Below are 13,644 nucleotides of genomic sequence, written 5' to 3' on the forward strand. Positions count from 1 at the left end.
TAACACAAATTTAGCAAGGCTGTCTTTGTTAAAAGTATTGACTGTTTACTTAGGCCTTCAGATGCAGATGCCCAATGAGTAACTGAAAGCAGGATAAAGCTTGGCATTTCTGCCTTAATTTTGTATCTATCTCCTTTATTACCTTAAACTTTATGACCTGCTCAGCTTTGCACATAGATATGTTAATCATTTAAGGAGTGTTCATCTGAAAACGGATAAGGCAAAGTTTACTGGCCCTAAATTTACCTAGCCTATCTTGTCCCCCTTTGAGACTAAGACAAGATTTGCAGGGATATTTATAGCATTCTATTTCAGACCCCTGGAGCGGTGCCTAGAAGTATACAGTCATTGCTCTGCTCTTTCCATGAATAATAGAGCCTTGCAGGCACATCACCCTACCACAAGCCCCCTAAACAGGAGCAATCATCTCATGGAAACCAAACCACCCCCTTCCAGGATCATAGGTCTGATAGATAAACATTCTGCATCCTGTGAAACAAATGGAGACTGCCCTCTTAATGATAAGGACTTCTCTGGAACCACCATGAGGAACTAGAACTGAGATAATGACCAATCAGGCCACAGTCTGACCAGGACTGTTTAATTATGCATTACCCCTTATACCCAGCCTGAATTCTTCCTCTGTTCAATCTTAAAACCCATATCAACACTCCAAAGACAAAGTTGAGATGCTAGATCTCACTCTGTCTTCCCAATGTGACTATGTTGAGAAAAGCTCCTTTCCTGCTTTTCACTATTACCTTTTCTGTTTATTTTTGGGGACAAATGGCCAAACCTGACTCGTTAGAACCCCAAGAGTAAGGCCTCTGGCCTAGGACTCCAGTAACAGTAGGACCAATCAAGATAAGAGGAAAAGATTTAAGGACACTGATATATGAAGAATGAAGCTGACAGAATGTACTTTCTCAATGAAATAGAGACTGGGTCAGAAAATTGAGTTGCACTGAATGTGGTGGTATACACCTATAATCCCAGCTTCTTGGGAAGCCGAGGCAGGAGGATCCTGAGTTCAAGGCCAGCCTGGGTAATATAACAAGACCCTGTCTCAAAACAAAAAATCCCAAACAAAGAATAAAAATAGGGTTGAAATAGGTAGGGTAGGGGGTCTTGAGCTGAAACTGTCAAGGTTTGAAACAACTAATTTGGAGAACTGAGAAAGGAGACAATATTAGATGTGTTTCTGTGTATAAAAGAATACTGTTTCATGATATAATAATATTAATTCCTCAAGAAAATGTTTCATGTTCAAATAAACTGGGAAAGAAAGAATTTTAAAAAGTTGAACAGCCAGGCATGGTGGTGCATGCCTGTAATTCCAACAGCTTAGGATGCTGAGGCAGGAGATTCACAAGTTTAAAGCCAGCCTCAACAACTTAGCAACACCCTATCTCGAAATAAAAAATAAATAAATAAAAAAGGGCAGGGGGACAGCAGAATACATCAGACACTAGAATGGCAATATGTAAATCAATGGAAGTGTAACTGATGTGATACAGCAATCTGTATACGGGGTAAAAATGGGAGTTCATAACCCACTTGAATCAAACTGTGAAATATGATATATTAAGAACTATGTAATGTTTTGAACGACCAACAATTAAAAAAAAAAAAAAAAAAGGGCAGGGGATGTGGCTCAGCCTTGGGTTCAATCCCCAGTTCCAAAAAAAAAAAAAGTTTAACAGATTCACTATAGGACTTTGTAAAGCCCTTCATACATTAATGTAACTATTAAAGTACATTAATTTGCTAAATGAGGAGCTACTACACAAATTTCTCAAGCCATAGGACAATTTTCATGCCAATTAACATCTCAGAATGCCATTTGAGAAACATCAAATTAGAGAAACAGAAAAGCAGTAGCCAAGCAGCATTATGGGCCCAGAGGAATTCATAAATTAGATACAGATACAATCTGAAGGGGCACGGAACTGTTTTAGAGTGTAAAAGACTGGGAAAAAGATACAATTGGTCAGCAGCTATGTAGGACTGGAAAGCCAAAGAAGACATAGAGGTAAAAACATTATATTTTAGGCAACTGGATCTAATATGATGGCTTTAAAAATATGTATTTGGGTTGGGGATCTTAGTGGTAGAGCACTTGCCTAGCTTGCACAAGGCCCTGGGTTTGATCCCCAGTATCCCTCTCCCCTCCAAAAATATATATATATGTGTGTATAGGCACACATTTTTAATATATTATATAAACCTGTATATGTGTGTAGACATACTAATACATGTAATATAATCCTCGATTCAAGTAAAATCTAAACCATTTCAATATACAAATGAGATAAAAACAGAACTTTTTTGATTGAAAACAGGATTGGTATTGGAAAGAAAAGAATGAATAAACAAATGAATAAAAGAAGTCCTCTTTAAATCTTACAAATAAGGCTTTTAAGTTCAAAACTAGAAACTTTTTCAACAAAACAATGATAGGGTCTATGATACCACTGGCATATTACTATAGTTTGGTTTCATAAAAGATTATTATGGAGCTAGTTTTCTAACATTAACTTATGGGAAAAGGTTTCTTGAAGTTCTAAACACCTGACTTATAATATTCTGAAGAACATACAAAAAATTTCACTACATTTCAGAAGAAAAAAAGTGTTTTGATTCAAAGTGTCAAAAGTGCCTTGTGCTGTTCTTACTGTCTAAGAAGCTCTAAGTCTAGGAAGGGCCCAAGCACTCATGAGACTTCCTTCTAACAGCCAGACCAACCCCCATCTCCTAAGATTGTTGGTATGTTCCAGCCTCATTAGAATGGGAGGGCAGGCAGGAAAAAAAGGCCTCTCTGCATGATATTGACATGATCTTTTGAAGTACTCTAAAAATTGGCACTTTCTACTATCCTCTAACACAAAGGTCATATGAGGGCAGAAAATCCAGCTGATCTTGAGCAAAGATAACTCAGAATAACATATGGTCCCAATAAACACAGGCTTAGCAAAAAGTAAACAATCAGGCAGACAGGAGACTGATTTGGGTCTTGGGATTTTTGGAAAAGTTTCTTGGAGCAAAGGTTTATTTAAAACAAACACAAAAATGTGTTACAATTAAAACTCCAATAACAACCAACAGTTTTATTTAAAAATATAAATATAAAAGACTTTTTTTTCCTATCTAATAGTGAAGGTCAAATTTATAGTGGAATGACCTACAAAGTTAAATTTTTAAAATAATTCTCCCCCCCCCCATTAAAAACCCCACGCAATTTGGAAGAGAAAGAGAGGCAGAGAAAAAAGAAAGAAAGAAAGAAAAGATCTATATTCCCACTGTTTTGCCACAACCTCTGTTGACATTCTGGCATATTTCCTTCTAGTCTTTCCAAAAGCCTTTTCTTGTATTTCTGACCGAATGGATGAAAGAGGGCAGCCTGAAATCTTCTGGCAATAATCTCTTTCCTCTTCTCAACCAAGCATTCCTCTGTAATAGTACATTTCCTCCCTTTAGAGGACTGCCACCCTCCATGAACAGGCTAGGGAGCCTTTGCTCCATCAAATTTTCCAAACTGTACTCTTAACTTTAGCCTGTATTAGTACACATTTTTCTTCCTTTGAAACAATAAAAGTTTACTAGAATCTTTAACACTGCATATTTTCCAAGAAATAAATGCCCACAAAAAGACATTAATTCATACAGCTTCATTAAGGATGGGAAGATTCAAATGCAATTAATGTGGCAATTAAAGGTCTTTATCTTTTTTAGAGCAATTAAAATGGATTAATTGGGTCATTCAACTATTACAAAGAAGGGGAGAAAAAAAAACCTTTCTAAGACCTAAGGCTTTCTATAAGACAATGAATTCTAAAATGCTTTAATTTTTTAATTTTATAATTTTTCTAATTTGTTCTTCAAGAAAAAAAAAACAGTTTTAAGCTGTTTATTCTCACAGAATGAAGTTGAATAAAGGTAAAATAGTTTGATTTATAACTCGATATCAACATGGTAATAAAAAAAAAGCACAGGTGTTGTCCTTATTAAAAGATCTACAGTTACCTTGCATTCTTATTCCAAGTGTCTGTGATTATAAAATTAATAAAAATCAAAACTTGATTACTAAAAGCCATGCTTGTTAGCTTTAAGAAAGAATTAGAGACATTTACATATATGCAAGCAGAATATCCAATAATTTGAAATATCAATGTTTGGCTGCTGGTTTAGGCAACATGTATACCAAAGATAGGCAAATAAGCAGGAAACACATGCTACAGCCACACACAGAAAAATGCAACTTCTAAGACCAATTAGCATTTTAAAAAATGGAATACACCCCAATCTAAAAATAAGGAATATCCATAGAATTACAGGATTTTTTAAGTTAAAAGGGATTTTGCCACAGATATCTCCCAAAAGCTGTAATTTGGTTAATGCAAAGCCATTCTGTTTTCTTTTCTATGGAAAATAATGAGTTCCTCTAATTAATGTTTTCCTAAAGAATTACTAAAACAGAATATATATTTTTAAGAAAATATACATATCCTTCCCACACTATTAAGGGGAAAAAAATCTGAGCTAATGCTGGAAGAAGGTCATTTTAAATAAAAAGATACATTAATTTAAAAATTCTGGTCTTATTTTTATTACATATGTATATATATATATATTTTGGCTGTACTAGGGATTATACCCAGGGTTTTATGCTTGCTAAGCAAGCAATCTACCACTTAGCTACATTCCCAGCCCTTTTTAAATTTTATTTTGAGACAGGGTCTCAAAAAAGATGGTCCTGGATGACCTTGAACTCATAACCCTTCTGCCTTAGCCTCCTGAGTAGCTGGGATTATAAGTATGCACCATCACACCCAGTGAAATCTTTTTTGTGATCAAATTTTTATTTTCAAAACAACTTTGAAAATGAAAATCACTCTAAAAATGTTTAAACGACAATTGCAACTTTAATTTAAAAATTCATTCATGCAAATGTCACAATTATTCTTAAAAACTGATGTTATGTGTGTATGTATCTATGCAAAATACATTGCCAGCCAAAGAAGAGCCAAATAATCCATCACTCGTCCAATACTGCTGTCATACTGTTTCATCATCTGTATGATTACACATATGTATAAACAGATATGTTTTGTTTTTTCCTGAATCATTTGCAAGTTGGATATATCCTCCATTGTTTGTCTCACGCTGAGCTGCTGTAACACCAATTATGTTCATTCTATTGTAGTATCAATATGACTGCCAAGTTAATTTTTTTTAATGGATTTTTCATGATGTCACTCGTAATTAAGGGCCTACAATGGCTTCCTACTATTCCAACTAAAAATATTTCCAAGTCTTTTTTCTAGCCTTCCTTCTCTAAACTTCAGTTATTTTTAATAAGGAAAAATCTACATTTATTTGGAACACAGTCTTCTGCCTGAAATGCTTGGTGATTTAAATTCCTGATGATTTAAATTCCAAACATCTTTCAAGTTTTTTTTCCAACAACTTCAGGCCATGTTGATTTTTGGTTTAATTAAGATCCAACTTTTTTTTTTTTTTTTTGGCAGTACTGGAGATCGAATCCACAGGTACTCTATCATTGAGCTATGTCCCCAGCTCTTTTTATTTTGAGACAGGGGCTTGCTAAATTAGTTACTGGGATTATAGGCACATGCTACAGCAAGACCCTACTATTCTAGGTAGAATTGGAACCTTTAATATTTAATTCTTATCTAAGTATTCCAAATGAGTTCTTTTGGAATCCCCAGATTGACTGATCTTCTTGGTACACCAAGTACAGTATTCAATTTAAAATATTTTATTCACAGATTAAAAAATATTAATACTGTTTTTACACCCTTTTTTAAAAAATATTTTTTTTCAGTTGTAGATGGACACAGTATCTTTATTTCTTTTTATGTCGTGCTAAGGATCGAACCCAGTGCCTCACAGTCTGAAGCAAGCACTATACAACTGAGCTATTATACAGCTCCAGCCCCCTTTTGTTATACCCCTTTTAACAGAAAAAAAAAAAAGTACAAGTTTTTTCCTCCCTGTACTCTCTCAGTAGCACGTTATATGGTAACCCACTCATAATGTAGCAAACATGATTGTTTTGGTCTCAAAAAAGATGGTCCTGGTTGACCTTGAACTCAATTTGGTTAATGCAAAGCCATTCTTGGAGACAATCAAGTTCTCAGGCAAGAAATAAACAGCCAGTTGGTAGTACGAATAGAAGGCAAGAAGAATTGCAACTGGGGAAGCTGAAGTTTTATTGGAGTGGGAAGCTGAAGTTTTATTGGAGTACAGAAAACATGAATAAAAAGAAGAAATTGGTTGGTATAAAAAATGCAAGAGATGTACAAGAAGAAGCAAAGAGATAGAGAAGCTATCTGTAAAAACATTCTCATTCCTTACAACTTTCCAGTTTCCCCAGCAATCCCTAAGGTAGAGGTGTGCAGAACTGCCCACCCATAGTTTTCTATGAGATTTCCTGTTAAAAGTTACATAGCCAGCCCCCTAATCTGAGCTAGGTTGGTTCTATTTGTTGGGGTCAAAAATGCCTTAACCCCAACAATCATCATTATGTAACAACTAAAGGAAAAGGCTCTTGTGAAATTCTCCTATACATGCTAATAGCCAGAATTCTTGCATAATTTTCTACCCCACTCTGTGCTACAAGTCTCCTGTTCATAAACAAGAAATTTGAAAGTATAAAATCTCACTCCCAATGGTATATCCCTTGTCAGAATGATTCTCTTAATATTTCATTGTTCTTGTAGTCTTCATGGTGTCTATGTTCTTAAAAGCATCCGGCATATTATATACAATACTTAATGAATATCATGACTTTCCCTGAAATATAGTCCTTAGATTTAGGATGTAAATAGATGTGTTTGAATTATATATAATTACAAATATAAATTAGCAATGTAGATAGTATACATTTGGGGGTAATATTTAATGTCTGAATTTCCCACTAAACTTTTAAGTCACATGGAAGTAAAGATCATGTCTGTTTTTGCTTTTATTTTATACCTACGTTTATCATGGCATCTGGTACTATTAACAGATTATATTTGCTGAATAAATTATTGACAGGTATAAAATTTAGCTTAATAAGCAATGGACATGGGCAATTATTCCTAATACCCATCTTAAACATAAAAAAAAGTAAAAACATTGTTTGTGGTACTTGGGATTGAACCTAGGACCTGCACATGTTAGCCAAGTATTCTACCACCAAGCTACATCTCCAGGCCCCAAAATGGAACTTTAGAACTTTTGGTTCTATTTCCGCCTTACCTGTCAATTTTCCTCAAACCTGCTCCTTCCTGTCTTTCCTACCTTGGTAAATGGTATCAACTTTTATTAAGCTGCTCAAGATTAAAATAACAACAGAAACCTGTGAGTAACCCTTAATTCTTTCTTTCTTCAATTCCTACATCCAACCTATCAACAATATCTCGGATCTCTCCTCTTCTACCTCCACCACCACTCTCCTCTGAGTCACCATTCTCTTGCTTGGACTACCACAATGGCCTTTGAGATGCCTTGTCTATACTCTTGCCCATTATAATAATTTTTCCCCATTTAGCAGCAAGGGTGATCTAAAATATAAATTAAATCATGTCTCTCATTTAAAACTCTGTTGGTTTCTATCTGTACACAGAATGCAATCTTCATGTGACTTCTTATAAAGGTTAGCACCATCTAGTGATAGCGTACTTTCTTTCTCACTATGTTCCAATCACATAGACCTTCTGGTCTTTATGCCTTAAGGCCTCTGCTCTTCCAGGACACCACCTCTGTCTTTCAGAAGGATAGTGCCTTCCTGGCCTTCAGATCTTAACTTCACCTTTCAAAGAGGCTGCTCTTGTCAACTCTTAAGTAACCATTCAGCCTCCACTCACTCAATTCTGTTACCATTTGGTTTAGTTTTTTCATAGTATATTTATCACACCCAGAAATAATTTCATTATCTATTTCCCCTCCTCTAGAATGTAAGCTCCTTGAGAGCAGCAGCTCTGTACTTAGGACAGAGTATGTTTTGATGGAAAGAAAAAAAAAGAGTATGCTGTACTCTTTTAAAAGTCACATTATGGCTGAGCACAGCAGTGCACACCTGTAATCCCAGCAACTTGGGAGGCTGAGGCAGGAGGATTGCAAATTCAAAGCCAGTCTCAGCAACTTAGCACGGTCCTAAGTAATAAATGAAGCCATAAGTAACTCAGCGAGACCCTGTCTCTAAATATAAAAAAGGGACTGGGGATGTGGCTCAGTGGGTAAGTGCCTGGGGGTTCAATCCCCAGTACTAAAATAAAACAAACAAACAAAAAAAGGTATACTTATAATATATAAAACTTATAATATATAAAATCAACCTCCCTTTCTTCTTTGAATGTTATACAGTAAAAAGTATAAATAATGAAAGATTTCTTAAGTCTATGATATAAGATAGGAACTTTTAGTAACATACTATAAACTATCCTATTGGGTCTATCATTAGTCCTAGCTCTTTCTACAGTGTAGGCCAAGACACCTAATTGGAATGGCAATCTGCTTTTTATTACTTTCCTCCAGATAGGCATTTTCTTATTTAAAATTCATTTGTTCTTTTTCAGGATTCCAGACTATTACATAATTCCTTAAATGTCAACTTGTTGCAATTTGGCTCTTAATGCTACATCTTTTGCTTACAAAATATCTTAAATAGAAACAGAGCTACTCCCCAGGTGCCATCAGACACAGATCCTAAGAATGCAGCATAAGGTCCCATCCCACCCTCTAAAAAGATAAGCAGCCAATAAGTAGTATTTATCACTCCCTTACCTACATCCCTTGAGCATAAGAATAATCAGGGCAGAGTGGGTAGTGACTGGTAAAGGAGGAAACAGAAAGACCCAAACTTTGACAGAAGACTATGCAGGAATATAAACCAGGCCTTCATTGAAAAACAATTAATAATTGTGTTCTCAATTTCTGTTTAGAATTGAAGAACATTTTTTTGCACTTTCTACTATGCACAGTAGAAGCCTTTGTCCACTATATTACTCAATGTTCTTTATGTAAAGAACCAGGCAATATAAGCTTCCTAGAACTTAATACAAGAATTTTAAAATTAAATCTGGAATTTTTCTCTTTATCAAACAACACAAACTTTATGAGGTTGTGACCTTTTAGAGCTGGAAGGGCTGTTAAAAACCAACTACCCCAGCATTTTCTAAAATGCATTTTAGGCATTATGAACAAAAAATTTTATGAGCAAATGATTATTTCCTTTCTGTAATAATTCTGTGATATAATTCACATACCATGCAATTCACCCTTTTAAGGTATATAATTCAGTTCTGTTTAGCGTATCCAGAGTTGTGCAAACATCACCACTGTTTATTTTAGAATATGTTCAGTTCTCTAAAAAGAGTTATGCTCCTGAGCAGCCATTCTCTTATTCCCCCAGCAAACCAGTGTTTGGAATAGAAATCCTTGGGCCCTTTATTATGAATCTAATGTATTTTGTGAATTTATAAGATAAGGGTACAAAATGAAGTGTTTCCCAAACATATTTAATAGCTAACATTTCAGTGGTTACTATGCTATACTATATATTGTATACCGTACACAATAAATGTGGATATTAGATAAAAAGATTAAGGCTAAGTAACTTTCTCCAGTATTCTTAACCTCTTCACTCTACAATTTCCCACAGAACTGAGTAGCTGTGGATGAGAATGTACAACTAGTACTCTATGGACCAAATCTTTGTAAGTACTTTAGTTCAATCTCTTTTAACTTAGTGAGAAAAATGGGGTCCTGAATGGTAAGTTGAGTTAGCCAAGAATAATCAGTATTCTTTCTCTTTTTTTCTTTGGTTTCTGGGCTAATTTACATGTAAACTTAGAACCCAATTACAGTTATCTAATCCTAAGTTTCTGTCACAATTCTCTCCCTTTTTAAAACCTTCCTTTTTCTTTTTTTCTTAATCTTTATTTTTAACATTGTAGACTACCTTAAAACCTGTTGAGATTGACTTTGCTTTTGCTAGGGGTCTCTCCCTGAAAGCAATGCACTCCTCCACCACTGTTGTTAACAGGAACCCTGTCATCTATGGATGGTTAGTACAGTTAGGAAATCATCATTCAATTTTGCCCCCATCCTAGGTGGATGTCATCTTCTCCCTCTGTGCACACACAGTTCTGTATCTCCTTTGGACACTTCTGCCTTGAATTCAAGCTACTCCTGTTGTACCCTAGTTTGTAACCTGAGCTCTCCTGGATAGCAGGAGTTAGTAACAAATCTGAATGACCAGCAAGTAGGAGACAACTAACTTATAAGCACTGTAGTTTGCTATTCATCCTTAGTTTAACTCCTTTTGAGCAAGGACACAACTCTCCTACAGCCCGAAAGCACCAGAAAGCAGGGTTCACTGATTTTTAATGCCTCCCGCCCAACTCTGTCTGACACAGCACCGTGGGGGCCAACCAGCGCTCACGACACCGAGGCCGGCCTTTCGGAACCAAGTGAGGGTCAAGTAACAAGTCACAATCACTGCCTGGACAGGAGGCTGCACATCTGAAATCCACCCAACCTTCGTGACGATCCTGAGCGAAGGCATTTTACCGTTTTCTGACAGGGGCCAGAGCCAGGCGAGGGGTTTCAGAGCAAAGCAGGGGGCCCATGGCCGATAGGTGACAGAGCAAGGCCTCGAACCCGGGTCAATGGCCCCAGTTCAGAAGATCTTCGGGACGCAGAGGGCAAGTAGGGAGGGACCTTGATTGGTCCCGCGTGGGCAACGGGTCCTGACGGCCGAGCCCTCCGGACCCAGGGTCACCGGACGTGGGCCGGGTCTGGGGTCGCGCTCACCCCCGCCCCCTGCCCCGCGCCATCTTGGAGTGCTGAGGCGGCCACTCCGGATCGCCCCGAACCGCTGCTCCGATAGTTACTCACCCGCACTGCCCGGGGCCAGGCCCCCTGCCACCTCCGCGACCCTCGCCACAGCCAGAAGAAGCAGCAGCGTGCCTCGGAGGGAGGCCCGGACGTTCGCCATGTCCGGGCCGGGCGGGTCCGGAGCGGCGGGATGCTCGGACCCAGCCTGGCCGCCGCCGCCGCCGCCGCCAGCTCCAGGACCCGCCCCTGGCGCCCTGGCCCTTCGGTGATTGGCTGCGGCGCACTCAAGTCCCGCCCCCGGCCTCACGGAGTTTCCAAAACCTCCTGGGGGCGGCAACGCGCGGTGGACCCCAGCCCTTTGTTAGAGCCCAGCTGTATAAGGGTATTTTGTGCAGCCGGCCAGCCGGCGTTCTCCAAGAGCAGAGTCAGAGGCTGTCAGAACTGGAGAGGCCCTTGAAACGCCGCTCCCGTCCCGAGGTTTACCTCGGGGCCACTGAAGCTCAGAGAGGAGACTGACTGCGAAGACCACAAAACAAGTTCGCCTGAGACCTGGGGGCTAAGTCAAGGCTGAACTGCAGAGGCTACTCCCCTTCTGGTACCCTCAGAGAGAACTCTCAATATCCTTTCTACCGAAGTGCTGCCTCAGACCGAAAAAAGGCGTGTCACCTGACTTCCCCCAAATACTGAAGGGTTCTGCTACAACACGGTCCCAGTTCAAGGGCCAGAGGCACGGATTCACCACCGTAGCTGTTGGCACATATAGGCTCGGAACACCTTTCGTGTACGCTTAACACCTATTTCTTTCTAGACGTAGGGACTGAATGTCAGACTGTGGCATTCAGACGTTGGGGTGTAGCTCCGTGGTAGAGCGCTTCTCTATGGTATGTGAGGCCCTGGATTCTATCTCCAGCACTGGGGGAAAAATCAGTTTGGAGGTGCCCCCACCCCTCATATGACAGTCACTGTGGAGAATGTTTGAGAGCGTCTGCTAGCTATTGAAGCCAATTGTGTAGGTCTCTTCTGCCCACCTGAACAATAGTACATCCATTTTGGAATCATCTTACTGTTCAGGGATGAAACTAATAGCTTATTTCCATTATTTCCAGTTTCCCTCTATTAAGACCACTAGAAGCAGTTGGCTTTCCCAGGGGACAGAGAATTGCAGTGTAATGAATGGAAAGTGCAAGGGTTAATCACACTCCTGAGTCCTAATTGCATTCTACTTAACTAGTTCCCCTGACCATGGGCAAAATCATTTAACTTCTGAGTCTTAGTTCCCTCCTCCTCATCCTCCACCTCATACTCTTTTTTTTTAGCCTTCGTGGAAAGATTAAAGAACATACTGTATTTTAAGTGTCTGACACAGTATTTAACAGAGTGAATAATATTAACACTTGAACTGTAATGAGAGATTTTCCTCTTGGGCCAAAGGACCCACAGGCTGAACTCCTTTCCCACCTTGCTCCCCACTCCTGCTTAAGAGATATGTGTCAAAAAGTCTAGACTGTCCAATATGGTAACCAGTAGTGATGTGTGACTCTTGGGTGACATGTGGCTAGTCCAATCTGAAATGTGCTGATACCAAACTTTAAAGGTTTAGTAAGAAAACAAGAATGTAAAATATATTAAAATCAACTCACCTGATTCTTTTTACTTAAAAAAATACACTTTATTTTTTAGAATAGTTTTAGGTTCACAGCAAAATTGAGTGGAAGATAGAGAAGGCATATACTCCCTACCTCTCCTATGCATGGTCTCCCCACTAATCATCCTGCACTAGAGAGGTACATCTTTTACCATCAATGAACCTTCATTGACATAACAACCAGAGTATATAGATTACATGAGAATTCCCCTCCCCCTTTTTGTTTTTGGTACTAGGAATTAAACTCAGGGGCACTCAACACCCCAGAGTCACATCCCCAGCCCTATTTTGTATTTTATTTAGAGATAGGGTCTCACGGAGTTGCTTAGCACCTTGCTTTTGCTGAAGCTGGCTTTGAGCTCGTGATCCTCCTGCCTCAGCCTTCTGAGCCATTCGGATTACAGACTTGCGCCACAGTGCCTGGCCAAGAATTCACTCTTAGTGTTGTACATTTTGTGGGCTTTGACAAATGTAGCTGTTAGAAAAAACATTACTTGTGTGGTTCATCTTGGGGCTCACATTATACTTCTATTGGACAGTGCTGGAATAATCATTTTTTAAAAGATTAATGCTTAGTGATGAACATGGTACTTTAAAAATTTTACTTACCATTGATTTTTGTCCTGGGATCAAAAGCCATCTTATCTGTATTTTAGATTTTAAAAAGCATCCAATTTATCATCAAATCTTTTGATTAGTTTTTATGTGATATATCTTCTCTATGGTTTTACTATTAACCTCTCTGTGTCCTTATATTTAAAGTTAGATAGTAAAAATCTTGTAGTTGGGTCCTACTTATTTTTCTTTTTAATCTAATTTGATAATATCAATCTTTTAATTGGAGTATTTAGAACATTTGGATTTAATATAATTATTGATATGGTTGTGTTAGAACCTACTATTTTGCTATTTGTTTTGTATTTGCTCTATTTGTTCTTTTTTTTCTATTTTTTCACTTTTACTCTTCTGTTTTCTTTTGTAATAATAGAGTGTTTGTTATTTTTGCAGTTCATTTTATCTCCACTATTGGCTTATTAGCTCTACCTCATTTTTTTAGTAGTTGTTCTAGGGGGTGCATTTTTATCATATCATAGTGTGCCTTCAAATCATAAATATCACTTCATGTAAAGTGTAAGAACATGGCAACACTA

General features: G+C 38.1%; 1 protein-coding gene across 5 annotated transcripts in view; it reads right to left on the minus strand.

Moving 5' to 3' along the window:
* The window catches only part of RECK (reversion inducing cysteine rich protein with kazal motifs), a 79,503-nt gene extending 68,381 nt beyond the window's left edge, over positions 1-11,122 (minus strand). For 2 of the 5 annotated variants that reach the window (XM_081273643.1, XM_081273646.1), the window contains exon 1: positions 10,909-11,120. In XM_081273643.1, the coding sequence (XP_081129769.1) occupies positions 10,909-11,008 (100 nt within the window). In that variant the 5' untranslated portion in view covers positions 11,009-11,120. Of the gene's footprint in view, positions 1-10,908 lie in introns of all 5 variants that reach the window. The other 3 variants (XM_081273648.1, XM_081273645.1, XM_081273647.1) reach the window with 3 other exon arrangements.
* Between the last annotated feature and the right edge of the window lie 2,522 nt (positions 11,123-13,644).

This window comes from Spermophilus citellus (assembly GCF_964194105.1).
Source record: "Spermophilus citellus genome assembly, chromosome: 2".
Lineage (NCBI taxonomy): Eukaryota > Metazoa > Chordata > Mammalia > Rodentia > Sciuridae > Spermophilus > Spermophilus citellus.